The 24,444-nt window shown below is 40.1% G+C and overlaps 1 protein-coding gene across 7 annotated transcripts in view; it reads left to right on the forward strand.

Annotated features, from left to right (window-relative positions):
- Positions 1-24,444, forward strand: part of MAST4 (microtubule associated serine/threonine kinase family member 4) — a 390,562-nt gene that overhangs the window by 188,934 nt on the left and 177,184 nt on the right. The window contains exons 1-2 of one of the 7 annotated variants that reach the window (XM_033110324.1): positions 1,167-1,385; positions 5,342-5,422. The exons of the other annotated variants lie outside the window; for them this stretch is intronic. Coding sequence (XP_032966215.1) covers positions 1,339-1,385; positions 5,342-5,422 — 128 coding nt within the window. The 5' untranslated portion in view covers positions 1,167-1,338. Of the gene's footprint in view, positions 1-1,166; positions 1,386-5,341; positions 5,423-24,444 lie in introns of those variants that run through there. 7 annotated transcript variants of the gene reach the window in all.

Genomic DNA, 24,444 nt, shown 5'->3' on the forward strand with positions numbered 1-24,444 from the left:
TTAAAGCAATCCAGAACCATGGTAAAGCTTCCTCTTTGCTTCCTTACTTTCCTCTTTTCCTAGCACCTCTGTGCAGGGCACAACCTGTACAACTGCACATGGCATCCCTACTTACGAAGGCCTTTGGGATGAAAGTAAACACACCACAATGTAATCCTAGCCCTGCCATCAATGATGTGCCCTCCGTTTCTTCACCTGTGAAAAGATGGAGTTTCACTTCATGGCCTTAAATGGACCTACTTGAGAACAATTGTTTTACCACAGCTTGGCTATGGGTGTGTGGACAGCAGATGCTCGAAAATTAGAATTCTTGCAAAAATAAAATTCTAATTTGTTTTAGTATTTCTTCTCAACAAACCAGTGGTTGCCAAATTTTAAAACATTTTAAAATGCATTAGAGGAAGTGAGTCAGATATGTTCTTCATACATGACAATAGAAGTACATTCAGTCCCAGTTATGAACACTGTGAAAAATTGGGTTCCTTGAATAAATACAGGATGAAACTTTCAGGCTTTCAAAATATATGTTCTCCCTTTCCTTCCTTATTCACATATGATTCATTTTGTAAAGTATGTAGCATTGCGATGTTCTTAAAAATCAGCTTTAAAAATAGAAATGTAAGCTCCTGTCACTTATGTTTCCAGTTGGTATTTTCCCATTGTAGGGTTTTGCCTGTTCACACAAGTCTTTGCCTCAGAGTTCAACTTCCCACAAGTGAATGCACTTAGTTTATTCCTCTTTCTGGTGATTGCCATATATAGAAAAAAAATGTCATTATTTTCACTGGGCACCATTCCCCATGTCTTTCCTGTGGAACATGAGTGATTTTGTTAATTCCACCAAGAGTAAGCCGAACTTCCTCTGGATGGCCGAATTCTACTTGATATCATCACTGGGAGGTGGGGAATTGTCGAGGGTTGGAGAGATAAACTCTTTTACAAGTATGATACTGTTGCTTTATGTATTTATTTTTTCCAGTCTGCCTGGTGAAAAGGACTTTTCATTTCAGTGAGGTGAAAACTGGGTCTGTGAGTGGAGTGACTTTCTTTAAAAAAAAAAAAAAATCAGAAACCAATTACTTGATATGCAGAGCTGAAAGCCTCATTCCCTTAACGAAATCAGTGCAGTGTGCACTGCCGTTAACCTCAGCAAAGCGGCTGACATCTCTTGATTACAGCTAGAGGTGGAAGGACCCAAACTTGCAGGATCTCCTCCCCCTCGAGAGATTGTTAGTCCAGTCCTTTATAGAGGTTCGTTTTGGCTCTCTGTCATCACCGGGACGCTGGCAGGGGAGTGTGTGTCATGGTTACAATACAGTGTGGTAACATATAACAACCATGAAAGCCCAGCGGGAAAGGCTACAGATTCCGGGTCTGACCTTGGAGTAAGTATTGTCTGTCTTTAATATTTTAATGCTTTCTGCATGGCACTCGCTTTCCTGCGACCAATAGCTATTTAGCATTTGTTTGTACTGACAGCTTCAGAGCACTGCAGTGTGAGGTGGAGGAACATGTCTTAAATGCATGGCATTTGGTTTCAGCTAATGTGGAAACCCAGACCCTGCATTTTGCGTTGCAGTCAGAGGAAAAGCATTGCTGCATATTTAAAGTTACTAAACCTCAGTGCTGGAAACATCTTAACAGCTCATTTGGAAAGAATGTGTCAGCAGGCCATGGTGTGTCTGTCTTTTTCTTTCTCTCTTACTGTTTGTTTATCCCCACGCTGTCTTTTTCTAAAGAAAGGCCACTGTCTGCATTGAATAATAGAAGACATGACAATGGATTAGAGTGCAAGAGAAGGGTTATTTGTGACATTCATTAGATGTGATCCATGTTTTATCTGTACAACAGAATATTAATGAACTGTAGTGCATTTTGAATCCTCTCTGCAGAGTCTCCAGCCACTGCATGCAGTGTGTTTACCTAGTTGAGCTCTGTGTTTGCTTAGCTTTTTTTTTTTTTAACCCATTAACTCATCTGACTGCCTTCTGATTTGGTGTCACCACATTGAAAAGGTCCACATCTAATCTCTGGCGCAGAAGTTAAACATCTGTGATGCAGGAAGTGTCAGCAAATTTTTATTTTAAATCTGTTAGTCAACGATGCAGAAGCTGTGACTTAGTCTGTGCTGGCACACTTAAAATAATAACCAGTAAAATATAAATCGGGTAGAAAAGTACAAATATCCCTTCTTCTAACTTATAATACAGATATAAAATTACATTTTCATTGAAATCTGTACAAACCCACTCATCTCATATTGGAGTAGTTCCAGAAAGAGACTGCAGGAAGAAAACTGTGCCCAGTTCCTAGTATTAATTATTTCTCTTGAATTCTGTAGATGCGTCATGCAAGAGAAATTATTTCCTTAATTAGTAAATTAATAAAAACAGGATATTTCTGAAGTGATTGGAATACTTTTCTAATCAGTTCTTGCTCCAAAATTGTACCCTGATTTTACACTAAGTAGTCACTTATAAAATAAAAGTTATAGGGCTCTTACAATCTTCTTCTTAGATTTGGCATTTTTCAAAATAGAGATACGAAAAGTATTTACCTATCACCCTAATATTTTGCCCTCAGCTCCTTCCCTACCCTAACATTCAGCCCTCACCATCTATGGGGAAAAATTTAATGGCATACATGGATTCCTCTACTTCACACTCCTCTCTCCAGCATTCTGGAAATGCACAACTAAGATACCCACAGCTCTCAGTTCAAGACTCAGGAACACTAACCCAGCTTTGCTTTCACCTCTGTTTCTGGTTGTGCTGCTTCCTTGTTTTCTTTGGACTTAGCATGTGTCATTTCACATTATGCCTTTTCTTTCTTTCATTTTTAGCATTCTTGTCCATGTTAAGAGGAAATACTTCAAAGTAACTTTTTAAAATACACACTCAGTTGTATCAAATGTTCTGCTTCTAATTGGAAAGACTGAGGCATGCCACAAGTTTTGTGATATTGTCAAGGATAACACAGGACATACAGATCAGCTAAACACCAGATATCCTGGATTTTGTTTTGGTCTCAGGCCACACCCCCTGGGTCTAGCCTCTACCCTGGTAAATGTTAATGTGCATTTAAAATAAATTACTCCTCCACTTGAGCTTGACACAGTAGAGCAGAGTATCACTCTTAAATGTCACTGTAGTGTTAGCATGAAATTGACTTTGAACATTTTGTTTACCTTGAAATGTAAAATTATTCTTCAGTAGACATAGCTAATTTTACATTCATTCATGGAGGAAGCCAATTCTGCAATCTTTGAGTAAATTCAGTTTCTAACCACTGCAGAGAAATGTTATAAAGGAAAGTCTTATCATTGATTTTATTAAAAACAGATCATATACATATAATTTTAAATATTTGGGGAACTTATAACAGACCAGATTTGTAGAATGGTCTTTGACTATCTCATGAGACATTACTGCTTTTCTTGCAGGAGAGTTTATTCCATAGGTAATGCAACCGCGGGCTATTGCCCTAGCGTATGTTATATTCTGTAGGTGCAATTCAGAATTTTCCATATCACTTATCAATAACATGAGACATTTTCTGATTCCTACTTCAGAAATTGAAATCCTGGCTACGAGACACCAAATACCTAAATATTTCAGAAATTAATGGATCATTAATTTATTTAGAAATTAATGACTTTTATTTAGAAATTTATGACTTGTAGATAGCCTATGGGTGGCATTCTAGTTTCTGAAAAAGAAAGGTTTTTTTTTCTTCCTATTTTCAATGTAAGTATGGAATTAGGTTCACATGTACTTTGTAGCACACATCATGCATGTCTCAGCTTGGAGACATGGAGTAGTATCAGTGCCTATGCATGCTTATTTTAGGACTAGAAGGGACAGATAAGACTGTACTCAGAGAAATTCATGGCTATATCAGTGGGCATTCCTGAGAGCTTTCCGGTGAGCTGCTAAGTTAGAGTACAGTATATTTAAGGGCAGCAGCTTCTGAATGCGCTCTGACTGTAAGGAAATCACTTGCCTAGTTTTCCAAGTACTGACTCCAAACCAGCAAATAGTTCTGGGAGATAGAAAACTTTCTCTGTTGAAACATTTTATTTAATAAATTGGAGCATTTTGAACGATAATTTTATATTTCAGTTTAAGGCAAATACAGCCAAGTCTCAATTATCCATATAACGGGAAACAGAGATGGCATTAAGAATTTGGTAAGTCCGAATCTGATTTTAGCTGCTGTTGCCACTTCTCTGTTCCATGAAGGGCACAACAACCAGCTTGAATGAGCCAGTAAGTAGCTCTGTTCCAAGACCCTGTTCTCTAAGTTAGGAAAACATGGTATCATGCAGAGTCACGGTCCAGTGGAAAGGCAAAAAAATGTTCTTTAAGAAACTCGTTGAACTATAGCAGGAGTATCTAGTGCTCACTTCAGCCTAAGAACTGGTGTCAGAATACCTAGCTAATTCTTATTTTGATTTTGCCATGTAAAAATAATTGGGAATGATTTATATTAGCTTCATACTTTGATAGATCTAGTGGCAAAATTCTTATAAGTAAGATATCTGACAAATTAAACGTTTTCTCTGTTCTCTAAAAGAGAAGAGACACGATCTAAAAGGAAAAAAAGAGATAACTGGACTGTAAGCTTATCACCCTATGATGAATATTTGAGAGCTGGCTGGTAAATACACGTGGTGGTGTGGATGGTTTGGTGGGGTGGGGATTACAGTGGTTCATTGACAGACGGATTTGAAAATACCTCTCTGGAAAGTAAAATAGTTTATAACTATATGTAAGAAATTTTGAAGTTATTTATCATGAATATAAGAACACTTTTAATCATTGCCCCTGAGGATTAGAGAAAATCTTATTGGGTGCTTTTCCCTGCAAAGTACTTAAAAACATATTTCCCTACATGGAAATGTTTGTTGCTTTGCTTTTCGAAAACTACAGTATTTAACCTGAATTTTCCATTGTGTGATAACTACTTCCCTTTAGTTCTGCTACAGGCTTACCACTGATTCTTAATCGGAAATAGGATATACTCATTATAAAACAGTACTGGATTTTCTTTGCCAAAAAATCACACGTGGAAGAGAGCTGCCAGGTTGCTTTGTGACAAAGGAAAGGCACAAATAAAAATGGCAGCAGTTGTGTTGCCAATGTAAATTTCAGCAGGAAGCATTGTACTTGTTCTGTATGATAGAGCTGACAAAGGACAAGTGATTAGATGATCACCCGGTGGTATTGACAGGCATGTCGTAGTGATTCTGGCCTAAAGGGAACACAGTCCCTTTAATGAGCTATACTATTCTTACTGCCATCGTTTCTCCCACTTGGAATGACATTATTTTAACTTTCAGTCTCACTCCAAGGAGCCTGAGTCCAACCCCATCCAGCCCAGGCAGTCCCTGCAGCCCTCTCTTCGCTTTTCACTTCTGGAGGTAAGCGCACTCCAGTGCCGCCGGCCGGGGTTCACCGTGGCGTTTGAACACGCTGGACTCTACAGTACACAATACATAGTTGTGGTGTGTTTTTTTTCCTTAATTGTCATCCTTGTGTTAACATAGAGAGGGCGGAAACTGGTTGAGTTGTTTACTTGATGACTTACAAGAGCACTGAAAAAAGGTGCTGGGCTTATGCCACTTAGTACATCTTGCTGTTACCTCACGTAGTGTCTGGTGATTAGTTGTTTGTTTGACTCCTGTGTGGATATTGCAGTTTGTCGTATTGCTTTCTTAGGAAACGAGCTGCACTAAATTGTACAACTTTTCATCCATCTCTTACAATGATACGATTTATTGCAATTTCTAGAAAACATTTCCTAATTTGTGTTAGAGTATCATAATATCTGTTGCCACAAATTGTTTTATATCCTGTTGTTTACAGGCTAAAGTATTGAAAGTGTCTAAACGGATTAGTATTTTTAGGTCTTTTTCAGAATGCCCAGGTACATACCCCACCACCCCTTCACTCATAGGCAGCTAAATAAATTCTTTTTCGTTGTTCTTTAGAGAATTGCCGCCAAGGAACTCTACTTGCATTTTAGCCCATTTGTGACAAGACTACATGATAGAAAATACTTCTGGTATTGTATGTATAGTACATATGTTCTAATTGAATCTTCATGAATTCAATATCTATGGATATAGTGAGTCTTCCCGTATCTAATCAGAAGATACGCATAGAGTACCCAGCATTCCCTCCTGTCTTTTTTCCTTTTAATCCTAAGGGGGAAAGTAGAATCAAACTCTCATTGATGGAAAGAGTGACTTAAATTATTTATTAATGAATACTTTTTTTTATAAATGCAAATTAATGAAAAATTTGCCACTCATGGCCAGTTCCTTAAAATACTAACTTAAAAGCTTTATGCTTAGGTGATATCAGTGGGACAATTTAACAAATTTGTTCTTCTCATTTTTCTAACATAAGACTGAACTAGAATCTGTGAAGAAGAATTGACTGGGGAAATGAATTAATGGCTTTGAACTTTGGTTCTACTCTTTTACTGACAGGATTATATTTATTATTATAAAAGTGACTTTCAACATGAAAGTTCCACATAATAGCTTTATAAAGCATCCTCTGAATATAATAGATCCTAAAGCATAGGAATAGTTTTCTAACAATGCATAGAACTCCATTACTCTTGTAATTTGTCTATTTTGGGTGATCCAACCAAAGTAGTTGTAACAGGTCTTCATTAAATATTCACATTTTCTTTATTTTTCTTTCTCAAGACAATAGGCTATTCAAAATGAAGGTGCTATCACTAGTAGAAAAGAGTGTCAGAGTAAATGCTATGATAGTACAGAGGACGATGAAGTTCTGAAGAGTAGTTTTGAAGAAAGATTTTTTTGGAACTGCTTATGTTTGAGCTGGACCTTGAAAAATCTTGGTGTTTCAATGGGCGAGTTTGTGGTGAAGGACAAAACTAGACAAAGAACAAATCAAAGGCCAGGAGGTGAGAAAGTGTGTGGCACATTGTAGAAATGATGTGTGTAGCTAGAACATAGGATGGACAGAAGAGAAGAAAAGCATGGAGTTACACAGAGTTGGTATGGACTTAAAAATTTATTTGGGAACATGTTATGTCAGATCTTGAATACTGAGCTAAAAATTTTGACTTTCATTTTGTCAACATTTCAGAGTGGATTTTTTTTTTTTTAAAGATTTTATTGGGGAAGGGGAACAGGACTTTATTGGGGAACAGTGTGTACTTCCAGGACTTTTTTCCAAGTCAAGTCGTTGTCCTTTCTATCTTAGTTGTGGAGGGTGCCGTTCAGCTTCAAGTTGTTGTCCTTTCAGTCTTAGTTGTGGAGGCACAGCTCAGCTCCAGGTCCCGTTGCTAGTTGCAGGGGGCTCTGCCCACCATCCTTTGCTGGAGTCGAACCGGCAACCTTGTGGTTGAGAGGATGCACTCCAACCAACTGAGCCATCCAGGAGCTCAGCGTCAGCTCAGCTCAAGGTGCTGTGTTCAATCTTAGTTGCAGGGGGCGCTGCCCATTATCCCTTGTGGGACTTGAGGAATTGAACTGGCAACCTTGTGGTTGAGAGTCCACTGGCCCATGTGGGAATCGAACCGGCAGCCTTCAGAGTTAGGAGCACGGAGCTCTAACCGCCTGAGCCACCGGGCCGGCCCCTGGAAGATTTTTTTTGAATAAAGAAATAACCAATCCGATCTCACACGAGAAAATTTACTTTTACCAGAATTGAGACTAGATTGGATTTTAGGCAGAAACTCCAACAAGGATGCTGGTATAATATTTCATAAGTAACAAGTCCTGGATTAGGACAATTGCAATGAATTAAATTAACGTTTGCAAAATACTTTGTAGTTGACCAACTGCTTTCATCTCCATTATTTCATTCAATTCAGTCCACCTGACACTACTGTGAGGCAGGAAAGAATATTGATTCTGTTTATAGATGAAGATGCTAACACGCTTAGAGATGAAGTAGCTTAACTAGGCTGGGATTCAGAATGAAGTCTCAGATGTTTCCACTGTGACTAACGTAAGACATACGTATTACTGTGAGATCATTTACACTGAGTTTTACTTATCTGGTTTAGGTAGACCTTTTGACCTCCTTTAGCCATTTATCCCCCAGTGCCTCTCTCAATGCCTGGAATATAGTAAGTGTTGGACATGTTTATTAAAGAATGAATAACTGAATTGGAAGTAGAAGCTGTATTAACAGTGCTGTTCACAGATCAACCACCAAATAAATATATAATAATACAGTTATAATTCTCACAGACCAAGAGTGTGGGAGAAGATCTGTTCCACGCAGTCATTGAGGGATCCAGGGAGTGTTCAGCAGATGGCCTTCAAGGTTGCCCTGGGCATCAACATCCAGCTGGTGGAAAGGGCAAGAGCATGAGAGATGAAGCACACATCACTTCCAGTCACATTTCATTGCCTAGAATTTAGTACTCTGACTACACTTAAGAACAAGGAAGTCTGGAAAATATAGCTTGCGTGTGTCCAAGAAACAGAGAATATGAATTTGGTAAATAGCAGTCTTTGTCATAGAAGTTGATGAAAGAAAGTTTCCCATAGTAGGTGTTTAGTAGATAATTTTGAGTGAATGATTGACACTGAGATTGCTAGCATTAATTGAATGGAACCCCAGAAAGCAGAGTTGGAGAGAGAGGGAAATATAGTAATGATGAGTCGGGCCTTGAACAGATTGAGACGTCTGTAAGTAGGGATGTGTGGTGGGCAGCTTGGAATTGGGTTTATCTGATAGTGTGCCCTCAAATGATCATCTGATATGAATTGTGGAGATTCCAAATATGTTCATGATAGTACCATAAAAGAGCATTTATTTCATCCCTGAACAGAACTTTTTTTCTCCCAGTGATTATGATGCGTCAGATTCTTCTTTGTTTCTTTTTTATGAGCATCAACTGCATCTTTGCTCTTTGGAGGAGCTGACACACAGAGTTTCTTTTTGTTTGTTTGTTTTGTTTTATTTTTTGTTTTTTGTTTTTGTTTTCTAATTGAGGAATTTTGGGGAACAGTGTGTTTTTCCAGGGCCCATCAGCTCCAAGTCAAGTCATTGTCTTCAGAGGGTGCAGCTCACTAGCCCATGTAGGAATCGAACCGGCAACCCTGTTGTTCAGAGCTCCCACTCTAACCAACTGAGCCGTCCGGCTGCCCCAGAGTTTCTAAATATGACAATGGAAGATTCTGTTCCTTTCATAGTAAAGCCCTGGAGGCAGAGTGTGCTGAAACGTGAGTTAGGTCTCCATCTCCCTGGGCTTCTCCAGCGCACGCTTCCTGAAGGTTGCCCAGAAATAAGAGATCTGCAGCTTCAGGGCAGCTCAATTGCTGAATGAAATTTACGTTTCGTTTGGTATGTCTCAAGAATGAAACCTTGCCCTGCTGCAGGGAGGCTGCAGCAAGGCAAATTTTGACTCAGTATGAGGGGAAGGATTTTCTAAGAAAGCTTTCTGGATGTGGAAAGGGCTGCACCATCAGACCATCAGTTTTATGCCACTGGAAGTTTCCCTAGAAGGTCAAGTTCCCACTTAGCTGGAAAGATGTGGAGGTCATTTTTGTATCGAGTGGAGTATTAGACCACATTATTCCCAAAGGGCCTTCCATCCTGAAATTCTGACACTTTTGTGGTCTTCTAGCACAGCTGGAGAAAGGCAAAATACACAATTGGTCCACCAGCTGAAAAAAGAAAAACAAATGGCCAGACTGTCAGTTTATCAGTACCGATGTGACAGAGAACATCTCAAAAACCTGAAGTGGAATTTTTGTATTCCTTCCTTTTCTCCCTTTGGAAGCTACCGTAGCCATTCAGGATTTCCACAGTCCATAGTGCGTAAATTGACAGCCATTTAGTGGCTGTTCATATAGTGATGACATCAGTGCCTTATGAGTAATGTGAATGTAACCTAAGCCAGCTCGTAATCTCGACTATGATTAGATAGCAGGATTCCAAAGGAAGTTACCTCATTTTACATTCTTGGCATCTTCACTGGCACCTAGCATGCCTTGCCCTCAATAGGGACCCAAGAAGTAGGTTGGGGCTGGCCACCATGACTCAGTGACATTTCTGTCATAATGCAGTGATGTTCTTTTGTATTTCCATTGCATGCCCCAACTTCTGAGTGAATGGCAACCATCAGAGAATCTACTGCATTTCCTGTACTCCTTCTATTTTATTCCTTCCATTCTTTTATTGGGCTTTCAGTTTGGTTCCTGGAGTCTCAAGGTAATAGACACATAGTCAGCTTTGCTGGAGTTGGCAGTAGAGCAGGTATGACATTTCTGCTCCTAAGTCCATGTCTCCCTGTTTCAGCTGTGACTGAAAACACACATGCCACACTGCTGGTAGGATACAGTACCAGTTTCAGAGAATAGTATTGCCACCATGCTATAAACTCCACGAGGAAAATTATTTTTGTCTTATTTTTCCCCAAATGTGTAACTGCACACCTAAAATGGTGCCTGGCATATGTAGTCTAGTTTCCATAAATATGAATGGATGGGAATGGATGGCTGTTAGTCCCTGGGACTCAAGCCTGTTCTCATGTTTTCACCTGTATTCAAAACATGGCATATACATATGTGGTATGTATGATTTGAGAATGGTGCTGATACCCTGAGAGGTAGGGTATGCATTTTGATTCTTCCATAAATATTAAACTATAGCCATCAAATGTAAAAAGTGACCAGGTATCAATTATAAGTAAAGTGAAGTTCAAGGACAAAGTAGAAAGTCTTTATTAAAGGGAGGTACACCTCAGGGTATATTAGAGATTATGCCTGGTTATGGTGAGGGGCAGAGAAAATGTTCTAGAAGTCATGGCAGATCACACCCTGAAGAGAACAAGTCAGTTTAAGGACAGGTTGTTAGAATGTGAGCTCCACGGAGTAGAGGCCCGTCTGTCTTGCTTACTGCCCTCTTCCTTGGCACTTATAATAGCACTTGGTCTATAGTAGATACTTAATAAAATTAATTCATGGTTGTCATTGAATGTGCTTGAAACCAACAAGAGAGTTCTGAATTGGGGACTTTGGGCGGACAACCGCCCTGAATTACTTTTGCAGACAACCGAAGCCCTCGGTCCTTCAGTAAATCAGTATTCCCTCATGGTGTGATCCCTGTCTAGTCTACAGCTAGGTCATTGCCACCCTTCTTCTACTGGGCTCCTGTTCTTCAGTATACTGCAGACCTTGCCTGAATAGCTTCCTACACCCACGTTACCTGACAGGCCCTGGAGGAACTGAGTTTTGGGGCCCAACGCACTAGGTACCTGGGTGTTGGTCATTGCCCCCACCACATACACGCTTTGTGACCTTGGGCAAGTCATGAACTTCATGGACCTTCAATGTCTTCATCTGCAAATCCCACCTTCACTGACAATATAAGAGTAATAGCTTAGAGATATTTTGCATGATAAATTTGTATTAGCAAGAATGGGACCTAAGGGTAGGGGGCAGGACAGGCACGACACTACTTTAACAGAAGACGGCATCAGGGACAATTGACAGTTTTTCTAGGAGCTTGTCTCTTTGTCCCATTGCTGCTAGAAAGGTTACTGAGTATTCACGGCTGCCTGAATTACCCTCATTTCACTTGTTGCCATGGTGAGGGGCAGACGTAATAAGCATTTACCAAATCTGTGGCAATATGTTGTGATTTTGTATCTCCTTTTCACAGGAAGCCTGTATGTGTGGCAAAGTCACCTGACTGCCAAACCTTTTTAGTTTCATTTACTTTATAGGATCAGCAGGACCATTTTTTTTTTAATTTTATTTTTATTCTCTCTCTTTGAAAAAAATCTAAAGAAGTTGGCACCAGATGGTAATTTTTTTGTACTCTACGGATACCAGTCCCTAGGCTTTTGTGAATGCGATGGTTTAATGAATTGCCTTATGCATCCCTGAGTTTTATTTCTGAATTGAGATGTAGGACTGAATTTGTTGAATGCAGGTACTCCAAGGAACAGCTCTGCTGAGCAGAGAGAGCTTGATGATGAGCACTTTGCTGGTCCTATCGTGTGGGGCCGGGCAGAGATGGGGAAGCCTGGCAATCTCCAACATCACTGCAGGGGCAGTGGAGGTGTGGACAGGCCACTTAGCACTTCTCTTGGCTCCACCCGGGTTCTGCCACCACCTGGAGGCTTCTGTTGCTTCTAAGCATCTAAGGGGGAAATGAGATGATATGTCTATGGTATCGGGGTGCTGGGGGAAGGTGGCTATAGACTCATGTGGTTAGCAGTAATAGGGAAAGGCGAGTTTAATACATTTACTATAGACAGATGCTCAGGTAGTTTCCTTCAATCATTCTGGAACACATTATGTTTTGAACTGATATTGTAAGTTACCTATTATAAAGGTACTGAGCCTGGGGGATGAGGTCCTGTGAGGTCACATGGCAAGCAGAGCCTCCAGGTCCCTTGGGTCCCTGGAGCACATGAGTCTTCCTAGAGCTCACTCACGCATAGGTAGGTGTCTCCGTACGCCAGGCCCTGAGAGCTGTTCCAGGGCTTTGGTTTTTTTCATGATGAGTCTCATTTTTTTTTTGTTTTGCGTTCACCTTTTCATGTTGATTTTCCTATTTGGTCTACTGACTTGGGTGGGAAGCCAAAATTGCTAACTTAGATATTTGCACGTGCAGTGGTTTAGTTTCCAACCTTTAGTGAGAGCTTGCTATGCTGATCTTAGTGCTTCACATATATTAACTCACGCTGTTCTCGCACCACGTCTGTGAGGCAAAGGTTACTATTGTCATTTTACAGAGGTGAAAACTGAGGCACAGAGAAACAGACCTATCTCTAGATCCATACACCTCGGTTTGCCCAGGTTCGGGTCTATGTATGTGTATTGTACCAGTGTGGTTATGAAAAGTGCCCCCATTCGCTTTGAAACCCTCCAAGTTTGGACAACAAATTATATCCACTTACTATATCTAGAAAGCGGCCCAATCTGGTTCAAACTCCAGCATCTGGAGAGAGAGCTCACTCTCAGTCTATGGCGCAAAGCTGCACTATCTGTGTTTTCCTTCAGCACACTTCAGTTTGCAGTCATTTACGTCTGCATTCAGAATAGAGTATTCTATTCACAAGGGAGGTGATTTTATTCGTCCAGTGCTCCTCTGCTTGGTTCATTTCACCATACACGTAAATTTTCAGTCCTCAGTTGAGAGTACTTGGGTTGAGTTGTTGAGTATGGGGTTGGGGAGCATGTTTTGAGTTGTGATGCCCTACATTCCTCTTTTAAAAAAGAAAAAATTAGAGCCTAGAATGATGCAATCAGGGTTAAATTGGTTTCGTTTTGGAAATCAGGCCATGGGCCCCAGCGGTTCTGATACCTGCCGCTGCTCTAACCTGAGCGGTCTGTGCCCGGCTCGCTCAGCCAGGGGCCCTGCTGCTGCTGTGGGGGTGACACTGTCTCATCACTGCTGTGATGGTCCCAGACCATTTGAGCCCTGTTAGAAGACAAGCCTTTTTAGGCCTGAAGAAGGAGCCCCATGGGCAAGGAGCCAGGAAACTTCGCTTGTAGCGCCCACCATCAAACACTCCTTTGGCGCTAATCACTCAAGGACGTTCTTTGTGAATTACATAGGCTTCCTGGACCAATTTTGTGATGAATTTACTTACCCAACTTTTGGAATTTGGGTTTTAGAATATATTGAAATTACTCTATGCAGCCTCAGCAGTTATCACTTATTTATTAGATCACCTTGGCATAAATGAAAAAATTATTTGGGTGTGTGTATTGGGGGGGAAGATTCTGCCCTATATTCCATTTTGTTACAGCATTATTTTATAGGGGAAACGCCATTTCACATCATTTTTTTAAAAAAAACTATTTCCTACACTTAAAATGTGGCTACAGCCATTACCACCTACTCTGTTGATAGGGATAATTAAATTGTGATATTCTTTGAAAGCATCAGATTGTAATGATAATGTGAAGCACAGAGGTGTCTCACTAAGAGGAGTGATACAAATGCAGGATTTTAAAAAAGCACCGTCTCAAGTTTCTCCAGCATTAACATGGGGATAATAATATCTCTTGGAGGTGTTGTAAGAATTAATTAGGTAACATTCGTGAAGAGTTCCAAGATGAGTGTTCTGTTTTAACATTATTAGCTTCATATGCTGTTGGAAATGCAGCTTTCCAGTGAACTACAAAATGAACTACAAAACCTGACTTTTGTATCAAGGATGTTGCGTGTTCTAATTGAACATGACGGTGACTGATGAGATATTAGGAAACTGGGATAGCTGTGCTAATAGTCCCAGGCAAAAAGGAGACGAGCTGAAGTTCATGGATTTTTGTTTTGTTTTGTTTTGTTTTTTTGGTTTTTCTCTAACTTTTCCCGTGACAGTATGGTCAGCTGAATTATTACTGGATCTAGGTAGTAAAACAGTATGGAGTTACCACAAAGTGAGAGAACATTTATTCTCCTGCAACGGTATCAGATTTGTTTTTCCTCTTTACGTGAAATAGGAATTTGGCTCAATGTCAAGCAAGTTCTGAGTCAAAATGTCATCTTTAATTGTTCTCTTTTGTTTTCAGTGTGTGCAATGAGTGCATGCGCGTGTATCTATTAGGAAATCTTGTTCATTCTACCTTCGCGATCTACTTTCTTCCTCATCTCTGTGTACCGCCTTCGTCCATCACTTTTCCCTGGATTTGCCTCCTAACCTGTCCTCCTGCTTTGGATCAGTCTTTGCCCTCCTATGACCTATTCTCCATCTAGCTCTCAGAGTGATCTTTGTAGTGTTTGTCACTTTGTCTGCTAATGCTTTCCAGTGGTTGCCCTCCTGTCCTGCCGCCTGCCTCCTGCCGCCTCTCACTCATTTCCTTCTGGCCACATTGGAGTCTGCTTTATCTTGACCGCTCTAAGCCTGTTCGTGTCAGGGCCTATTGTCCCCTGTTCCTGAAATATTCTCCCCCTACCCTTTCACCTTTAAAAAAATATCCCAAACCTACACAAAATGTTGGAAGAATAGTCCAATCCACGTGCATATTCACCTTGATTCACCAATTAACTTGCCGCATTTGCTTTATCTTCCTGCTTCCTTCCCATTTGAGGATAGTTTGCAGATATTCACACACTTCACCCCTAAATACCTCAACATTTATCTCCTAAAAACAATACCCCTCATACCCATGATATTATTATATCATTATTATGCTTCCAAATTGAACATGATTCAACTATTATCTGATATGCAGTCTATATCAAATTGCTCTGATGGTTCAAAAATAGTTCTTTATAGTTTTTTTTTAAAATCCAGGATCTAATTAAAGATTATGTATTAAGCTTTTATATGTCTTTAGTCTCCTTTAATGTAGAATAGTTTTATTTTATTTTATTTTGTTTTATTTTTGGTCTTTTCATAACATTGGCATTTTTCAAGAGTACATGACAACTGTTTTGTTGACTATCCCAACCACAATCTCAATTTATCCCATGGTTTCTTCATCACTAGATTTAGGTCAAACATATTTGGCAAGAATGGGTGATGATGATGTCTTCCTCATAGCGTCACGTTGGGAAGTCCAAAATCTGGTGTTTGCCAGATTTTCCCCCTTGTGGCGCTGTTTACTCCTTTTGCTTTATTAAGTAATCTCTGGGGTGACATTTTGAGTTCACGTGACTATCCCCTTCTCAACAAGCTTTCATCCAGTGGTTTTTGCGTTTACTGATGACCTTATTAATTGAATCAGATACTCTCTAGCTGTATGTCGAATGACAGCTTTCTAATTCTGTATTAGGAGGTGTTTTTCAGTTGAAAAAGAATTTTTCCTCCTTCCTCTCCCATTTTTAGGAGTATTACTATTGATTCATCCATTTTTTAAGGAATAAAATAGAGAACAAATACATATTTGTTATGTAATAATCCATGACCATAATTCCTCTTTTTGTTGGTCAGGTTGTCCTAAAATTCGTCAGTGGGAAGCCTTTCAAGCAGACTCCTGGGCCCTTTTGACATGACCCCATTAGTCATTGAGCACTTCAATCTGTGGCACAAAATGTTCTAGTTGTACAGAACAGCATGAGAAACTTTTCCTCACCCCCAATCACCTGATCTCCTTCACTTCCTTAATATCTGTACTAAGTGTCATTGCAACAGAGGCCTTCATCAGTCCCCCAGGAGAGCCCTCCCCACGCCTTTTTAAACGTGCTTCATGGTAATTCCTGTGGTGTGTAGCTCCACTCGATATATAACGTTTGTTTGTTTGTTTGTTTGTTTGTTTGTTCATCTTTCCCAACTAGAATGAAACCACCAAAACTGGCTAGGATTTACCTATTTTGTTCACCATTGGGTCTCTGGAGTTTGGTACGTAGTACATTTTCAGCAAATAACCTGTTGGAAAAAAATGAATGTACGAATTCCCCATCTTGAGCCTACATCAAGGTCTTTTACATTAGCTATTGCTTTTCTACTTTTTGACACTGAGATGAATCAGGCTGCAGGGGGTTCACATTCATTCATTTGGACTTTGCTGCCATTTTACTTCTCGTAGTTCTCCTGCCTTGGGATTCTGGTGATATTCGCAACCATTACTAACAGTGCGTCACAAATGACATTCACTGCAAGGCACTTGGCAGTGACAGTGGAAGCATTTAGGATACAGTTTCTGCTTCTTCAAACTTCTTTGAACAGAAGGTCTGGCTATTTTAGAATTAGAAAAACTGAAAATCTTGACACTGTGTTATAGTTTTTATGTGGGATCTAATGCTGGTAACTAAAAATTGAGTGAAATAGAAGTTTTATTTTCTAAATGAATAAATAATTATTTATTACTAAGTATATGATACCTTAAAAGCCTCATGGGACTTGCAGAGTTCTTCTTATCCTCAAAGAATTTCTATTCCAGTTTAGATGAGGAGAATTAAGAAAAGAAGAAGGGGCAGAGATTGGGTGTAAGAGCGTAGTTAGTGATAGAAGTAGTGGGCTGAATGGTGGCCCAAAGCTGTCAGATCCTAATCCCTGGAACCTGTAGATGTCATCTTATTTGGAAAAACAGCCTTTGCATGTGTGATTCATTTAAGGATATTGAGACGAAGGGATTATGCTGAATTATTCTGATAGGCCTTAAATCCAATCACAAGCCTCCTTATAAGGGAGAGGCAGAGGGATTTCTACACACAGAGAAGCTAGAAGAAACAGGGAATAGATTCTCCCTGTCTAGCCCCTCCAGAGGAAACATGGCCTGCTGACACCTTGGCTTTGGCCTATTGATGCTGATCTTGGACCACGGCCCCTAGAACTGTGATTAGGTGGATTAATATATTTTTGTTGTTTTAAGCCACTGAGTTTGTGGTAATTTATCATAGAAGTTCTAGGAACCAAATATAATGGTGAACTGTACATTCTCTGATTTTTATTGTGACTGTCAGATAACCATGGGGGAGCTATGTGGTTGGCACTTTTACCTCCGTTTCATAGAAGAAGGAGCAAAGGCTGCAGGGAGTCATGTAACTCGAACCAGGTTTTCTTAGTCCAGGGCTCCTTTTATTCTAGTACCCTGCCTCCTTCTGATAACTAGAACCAGCGAACAGTACAGACTGCTCATAAAAATTTGTTCATAAAAGGGACAGACCATTGTGGCCTGAGAGATCAGGGACAGACATGTGAGAGGTGGAACCTCAAGGGCATCCTTCAAACTTAAAGACCAATTTAAAAAGTTGGAAGATGACCAGCCCTATTTCCCGTAGTCCAAGGGACTTACTCCCTTTTCAAGTGCTGTTTTAACCTTCCAGGTTTTGAACGCCTTTGAGCAGGTGTGGGGCCACATATCTATCTATATATGCATGGAAGAGAGAATCCCTTGGTGTCTACTGACAGTAGATTTTGGCTCCTTGTCATGAAATGATTGCCTCTGCAGTTTCCATGTGCATGGTGGCTTCTTGACACACTACAAGCAACGGGATCTGGGTAAGCCTATCCAAGGATCTACGTAAAAGCCACGGACTTAACTGCAGTTCCAGGCTTCCAGGGCCTTAACCCCTCTTGGAAAGCACTTGGTTTGGCTCACTCTTTGTCTCTGGCAGCCAGAGAGAAAGAGTCTCCTGTTGCAGACACTGCTGCAGACCTGCGCTTTCAGCTTCATGCCCTGCACAGCTGCTCCCACTACTTACCCCAGTGATAGGCCTTCATGTTCCCTATTTTATTCGGTAACCATCTTGCTTCTGTGAGCCAGGGGTGGTGGCGAGATGAAGGTATATGAGATATCATCTCTCCCCTCAGGGAGCTTTCAGTCATGTATGAGAAACAGACAAAGAAACAGCTAGTCTGATGTGTGGAGTCAGCATCAGGGATGTGATAAAGATGCTGTCACTTTTGTGACTGGGAGGGATCCTTTTTAATGTCAGGCATTCTGCAGGACATACCACATAATACCGTGACTGAATATGTCTCTTGATTGAGAAAAGATGGAAAGCATAAAATGACTGTGAATTCTAGAACACTTAAAATTGTTCTAATTCATTGATTACAACAGCAGCTATACACATTTGAATAAACTACTAATGCCTCTATGTGTGGCTTTGTGTATTCAGGCCATTGGTGATGTTTGGCCTCATAGATTCCTCCTCATAGTTCCCTGGACATCAGTCACTGTCCTCCACTGTCATAACCCATCAGGGTATACTTTGAGCTTCTACTGACCATTATTTCATTCCAAAAGATTAGAAATATATATATATATATATATATATATATATATATATATATATATATATATATACCACCACAGTTAGAAAAATAAGTGAGAATCCATTCCATTTAAGGTTATATTCTTTTGTGAAAACAGAACTGAAAGAATGTGACAGAAAATTGTTTTATTGTTTTACCAGTTTTTGCATAAACTTTGTGCATTCCAGTGGCATTTTAAAAATATGGCAATGGTGCAGAGGATTTGAACTCAGTACTTGGAACTCTAAAATTATCCTGTCTCCAAAGGCATTTTCATTTCTATTCTCTGCGTCTCGGGAACTTCAAAGTGGATTTTATTTTTCAATGCAGAATCTATTGCCTAAAGTAGTGTTGTTATAAAATTACACACACACAAAATTTATATTGCTTGCTTATTTTGAGGCCCTATTTTATTATATGTATAAGTTTGTGAGTGTGCCTATGAATGAATATGAGAGAGGATACATTTTGAAATATCATGATTATTTTAACAGAGTAGTAAAATCAGAAACAGTCTTTCCCTCCAAAAATTATATGGTGTAAGAGCTTCCAAGGTTAGATGGCCCTTGGGTGAGCTGTACCAATGAGAGTATGTTTGTTCAAGGGAAGACCTAAAATGTACCCATTCTACTTGACTCTGCTTAGAAATCAGTCTTCTTAGGAAGTCATCCTAAAAGTCTTTGTAAGTTGTAATGTATCAGTCAGTCAGAAAAGGTAATCAACCCCAGTTGGCTTGCTCTGCTAATGCCATGGGAGATGTCAAGAAGGGAAGTTGTTCTGATATTCTTGGCGCTTGTTTTGGTTTTAAGTAACAATTTGGTTCAGCCTAGACACCTGAAAAAAAACCTAAAATGTAAAGGATTATATTATGAAGGCTACATATGTGGGGCAGCCAGAGGATTTGGGAATTGAAAAGCAGAATTTGAACTGTACTATGAAGGTTAGTTAGGAGCGAAGTAAGTGAGAGGAGAAAGGAAAGTCATGAGGGGTGAGCAGAGGAGTGGGAAGAAAAGGAAGGGTACACACGTGTTCGGGGGTGCAGAGCTTGCTCAAGAGCTGAAGGGAAACTAGAATGTGTAGATAGAGGGGATTTTCATGGAAAAGAAAGTCTTGAAACAAACTGTTGAGTGTCTCCCAGGCCAGTCTACAAGCTTTGGCTTTTATTAGTTCAGTGTGGGACCCGTCTGAGGTTTTTAACCAGGAAAATGGCAGGTTAACAAGATTGCTGCACTGGAGAAATAGTATATGAATAGAGTGGAGAGAAGCAAAGTGCAGAAAAAGAGCAGTAAGAACAGAACCAGAAAGACGACTGAGTAACAGCAGGAAGACCTGACGGATATTGTGACAGAAGAGTCTGCAGGACCTGCTGAAGGATGGGAGACACTATGTAGATGGGAGGAATTGTGGTATCTCAGAGAGAAATAGGGAAGTCAGGAGAAAATTCCCTTTTGGAGATCTTGAGTTCACTTTTAATCATGTTGAGTAATGTCCAGTCTGAAATTGATGGCATAACAACCAAGTGGAAACATCCAACATGCTGCTGGGGACGCATCCCGGAGCTGCAAAGTGTTTCCAAGACGTTATGTATAATGTGGAAGGAGCTGTGGGGGGTATCAACAGAGACACAGAGGCCTCTTTTAAATTGTGAGAGGTTGGCACATGCTCTACAAAATCCACCTTGCTCGTTGTGCCGTTGGTTGGGGTCCAGATGAAGGATAAAAAGTCAACAGTTTTCAGTTCGGGGAGCAGGGACTAGCCTTGGGAAGGCATGTTCAACCTGCAACTGAGACTTCTTGAGTTCAGTTGACTGGAGAGGAAGCCTAATGCTCTGATTGGAGACACACCTGAAAAGCCTGAAATTCGATTTGGGCCCATAGTCTGTAGATCCTCTAGAGACGCCCCAGAAGCTGGGCAGAAGAGCTCTTTCTGCTTATGGTGCCAACGAGGAGCCTGAGGAATTCTCGCAGTAGCAAAAGTCTCGCTCTCTCCTTCTCCCTCTCTCATGGAGGTGGACGGCAGGGTGGCTGTTAGCCAGACTACCATTCTTTACTCAAAAAGAACAAGGATTGTGCTAAAGAAAAAAATAGCACTGGACTGAGACCCCAAAGCTCTGTGCAATTGACTATGGGGACGATCATTTGGGCACAAAAACTTGCAAGGCAAAATTTTGTAACCTGCCGCCTTTTCCACATTATCTCATTATAAAATACAATGTGTGACTTTAAATCGCATTATTTATTTTTAAGCCTCCTAGTGAGGGGTACATGAAAAATATTACCTAGAATTGCTGAATATATTGATTTGATGAATGAAACTATTTAATATTAATGTTTTCATTTATTTGGAAATTATCAGCCCAAAGTAGACATTTTTATTTTGGAAGGCCATTGACTATAAGCAATTGATCATTTCTCTATTCTAGGGATGGTTAATAATAGATAGTTCTTTTGGACTACTCTGGTAAGATCCATTCAGAAATATGTGTTGAGAAAGATTCCAAGGGGGCTTCACGGGGAAGAAAATAATAAGCACTATGATCAGTCAACAGTACTTACTGTGGTGATGGTAGAGATGAGGATGAGGACGGCAGCTCCTGTGCGTAGATTTGCCACTGGAAATTGTCTTCTGAAATTGGCATAGTTGCATTGAATTTATTTTGATGGAAATTGTGCAGAAGCTTCAGGTGCTTCTGAAAAAAATAAATGAATAAAACAAAACGAAACAAAATTCCTAGTTTGTTATGCTTGGAGAGCATGCATTCCATGATCCTGTAAATTGATTTGGGCTGTTGAGAGATAAGGAAGGTTAGGGCCTGCCTTATTTTTGCCCCATTTAATTTTGGGATTTCATTTTTCAAGAGACTCTCTGACCCACTTTGGTTCTGAGCGCTGTGAAGTGGTATTGCTTCTGAAGAAGCATTGAAAACTCAGCATCTCTGCCAAGATCAATTTGTCTCAGTAATTGTGAAGGGCTCTCCACTTTAGGGATACTTCTCACAAACTCTGAAGGGTTCCTCATTAAAGCCCAGTGAGGTCATTCTTACTGTTTATTTATTTGAACCGTATTCCATCACTTAGTTTTTTGTAATGCTTGAGGCAGCCCCTAGTGATGGGAGGCCTCCCCTTTGTGGGAGAAGATGTGGTGTTTTTCCCATTTTATGGGCGAGGAAATTGGGATTTACAGAGATTAAGTTACTTGTCCAGAGGTCTCAGAAACTATAAAGTGGCAAGGCCAAGACCCGGCTTCTCCTTGTGTGATGGCTTTGCACATCTCAGCTTTCCGCAGGTGGTGTTTTCTTTCTTTTTTAACATCGTCATCAGCCTTATTCCGTTCTGAACCATGGAATCACTGTGTGTGTGTGTGTGTGTGTGTGTGTGTGTGTGTGTGTGTGTGTTTGGACATCTGGGCTCAACCATCTTTAACTTCTGCCTTTTACTTAAGGAGACTAAAGTTGATTCTAATACAGTAATCCACAGTTATCTGTGGTTTTGCTTTCCACGGTTTCCAATGACCTACAGTCAATCACAGTACAAAAATATTAAATAGAAAATTCCAGAAATAAACAATTCATAAGTTTTAAATTTCATGCTGTTCTAAGTAGCATGATAAAATCTCACACCATCCCACTCCATCCTGCCTGGAACATGAATCATCACTTTGTCCAGCGTATCCATGCTGTATGTACAGTACAGTAAGATATTTTGAGAGAGAGAAACCACATTCAGATAACTTACTATAATATATTATAATTTTTCTATTTTATTATTATTGATTGCTTACTGTGCCTAATTTATAAATTAAACTTTATCATAATTATGTATGTGTAGGAAAAAACATAGTATATGTAGGGCTTGGTACTATCGCAATTTCAGGCATCCACTGGGGATCTAGGAATGTATCCCCTGCAGATAAAGCGAGACTACTGTAAGCGTTTGGTAAATTGTCTCACTTGGTGTGAAGGGTCACCCAGAAATGCACTCCAGTGATATGAATGTGTCTGGACACCGTTACCTGCATAGGTAGGAAAGTTATGTCATAAAAGAGTAGGTAAGGATGACAGGAAATTTTTATTATTTATCAAAGTGTGTATATCTGAAGTCATCATGACAAGTTCTTGGAATCTCCTGTTGGTAGTCAGCGAGAACTAGAGAATCCTAAAAAAAATTACGTCAATAAAAATCACTTAAAGAACTGACATTAGAAACAAAACTCATGTTTCCCATGAGAATGTCTGATTGCAGCTTCAGCCCATTGAAAGCCTGGGCTGTCTTGGCTTAGTTAATGGCATCTTGCTTTGACAGCCTTTTGTTCTCCCTAGCTGATATTTTGGCGGCGGATATCAGCACATCAGTTAATGTGCTTTTCCTCCTGTAGGAACTGATTTGACTACAGTTGTGTTAGCTCATATTTTCTCCCTCATTAAAGTACCTATCTGCAATTTGTTCAAAGGAGGTTGCCAGCCTGTACCCACTGTTGGAGTGCGGTGCCCTTTTGCTGGTGATTAATTTGCCCAACTACCCAGCGTTCATTGTCTAGTTAAATTTAGTTTAGTATCAATCTGAAGTACACTACAATATGTATTAAGGAATGCTACCCCATTTATCAGAGTTACAGCTTTTATTTAGCACATAGCATTTATATAGCATTTTGTAGTTAGGGAGCTCAGTGGTGAGTATTGCTTTGGCTGTATAGCTGACTTCATTTCACAAAGGTAGATAGATGGTTTAAAGTCCCAACCCTGATTGCCAGTGAGCTTTTCTGATGCTCTCAACACTTATGTGTAGCTTCTTCATTAAGAGGATATGAAATGTCACTAGTGCCATCATAAATGGCAGCATTTGTGGGTGAGACGCTAAGTTAAATCACAAGATAGGTTTAGCTCTTGAGACATTAGTTGATGTCACTTATCTTTGTGGTGCTTCTTCTCCATGGTCACAGATGGCCACTCGTTAGCTTTCTTCCAGCATCCTGAATGTGTGACTCTCAATCTGATCATTCTCATGATTTTGACAGATGTTGGGATTTAGGATGATGGTTTAAAGGCAAATAGGCAGTTATTCAATTCAATGTCTAACTTATCATTTGCAAGGCACATATAGCTTTGTCCTTTGCTTTAAGGGACTTGGGGCTATTGTATCTCTGAGACCCAGTACACCTCATCTACATAATGGGGGTAGTTAACATATTTCTTTCATTGTTGAGGATGATGGAGTACCAGGCACAGAGAAGATGATCAGTAAATAGCTGCTATCAAGCTGATGAGGATGAAGCATGGGAGTTTGGAGTTATTTCCTTATGTGGTGTTGTGACTTGTCGACAGAAGGTCTGTTCCAGTGGTATACCTTTTGTGAAGTCTTATTAAAGGTAGAAATCCTGGAGAAGAACAAAGATGTAGCCTACAATGTCAGATTATGAAGTGTAGAATACTCAATATCAGTAAATGTAAACAGAGGGAGGACAGAAACATCCTGGACCATGCATCTCAAATCTTTTGGCCAGATTCATTTTGCGCATTAGCTGCTGGCGAGGCTATATTCTAGGCTTCAAGGATACGGCAATGAACAGGATGGAGAAGGTCTCTGCTCTCACGAGCTTATATCTTAGTTGGGTGTGGGAATGGAGGAAAGAGGACCTACTACAAAAAAGCCAGGAAAACACCGGAGAGTAACAAGTGATTTGCATAGAAATTAAACAGGGTGTTCTGGTGGCTTGTTTTTCTCTGAGGAAGTGACAGGGGAGCTGGATCTGAATAATTGGAAATAGACAGCCATGAGAATA

Source organism: Rhinolophus ferrumequinum, chromosome 7 (genome assembly GCF_004115265.2).
Source record: "Rhinolophus ferrumequinum isolate MPI-CBG mRhiFer1 chromosome 7, mRhiFer1_v1.p, whole genome shotgun sequence".
Lineage (NCBI taxonomy): Eukaryota > Metazoa > Chordata > Mammalia > Chiroptera > Rhinolophidae > Rhinolophus > Rhinolophus ferrumequinum.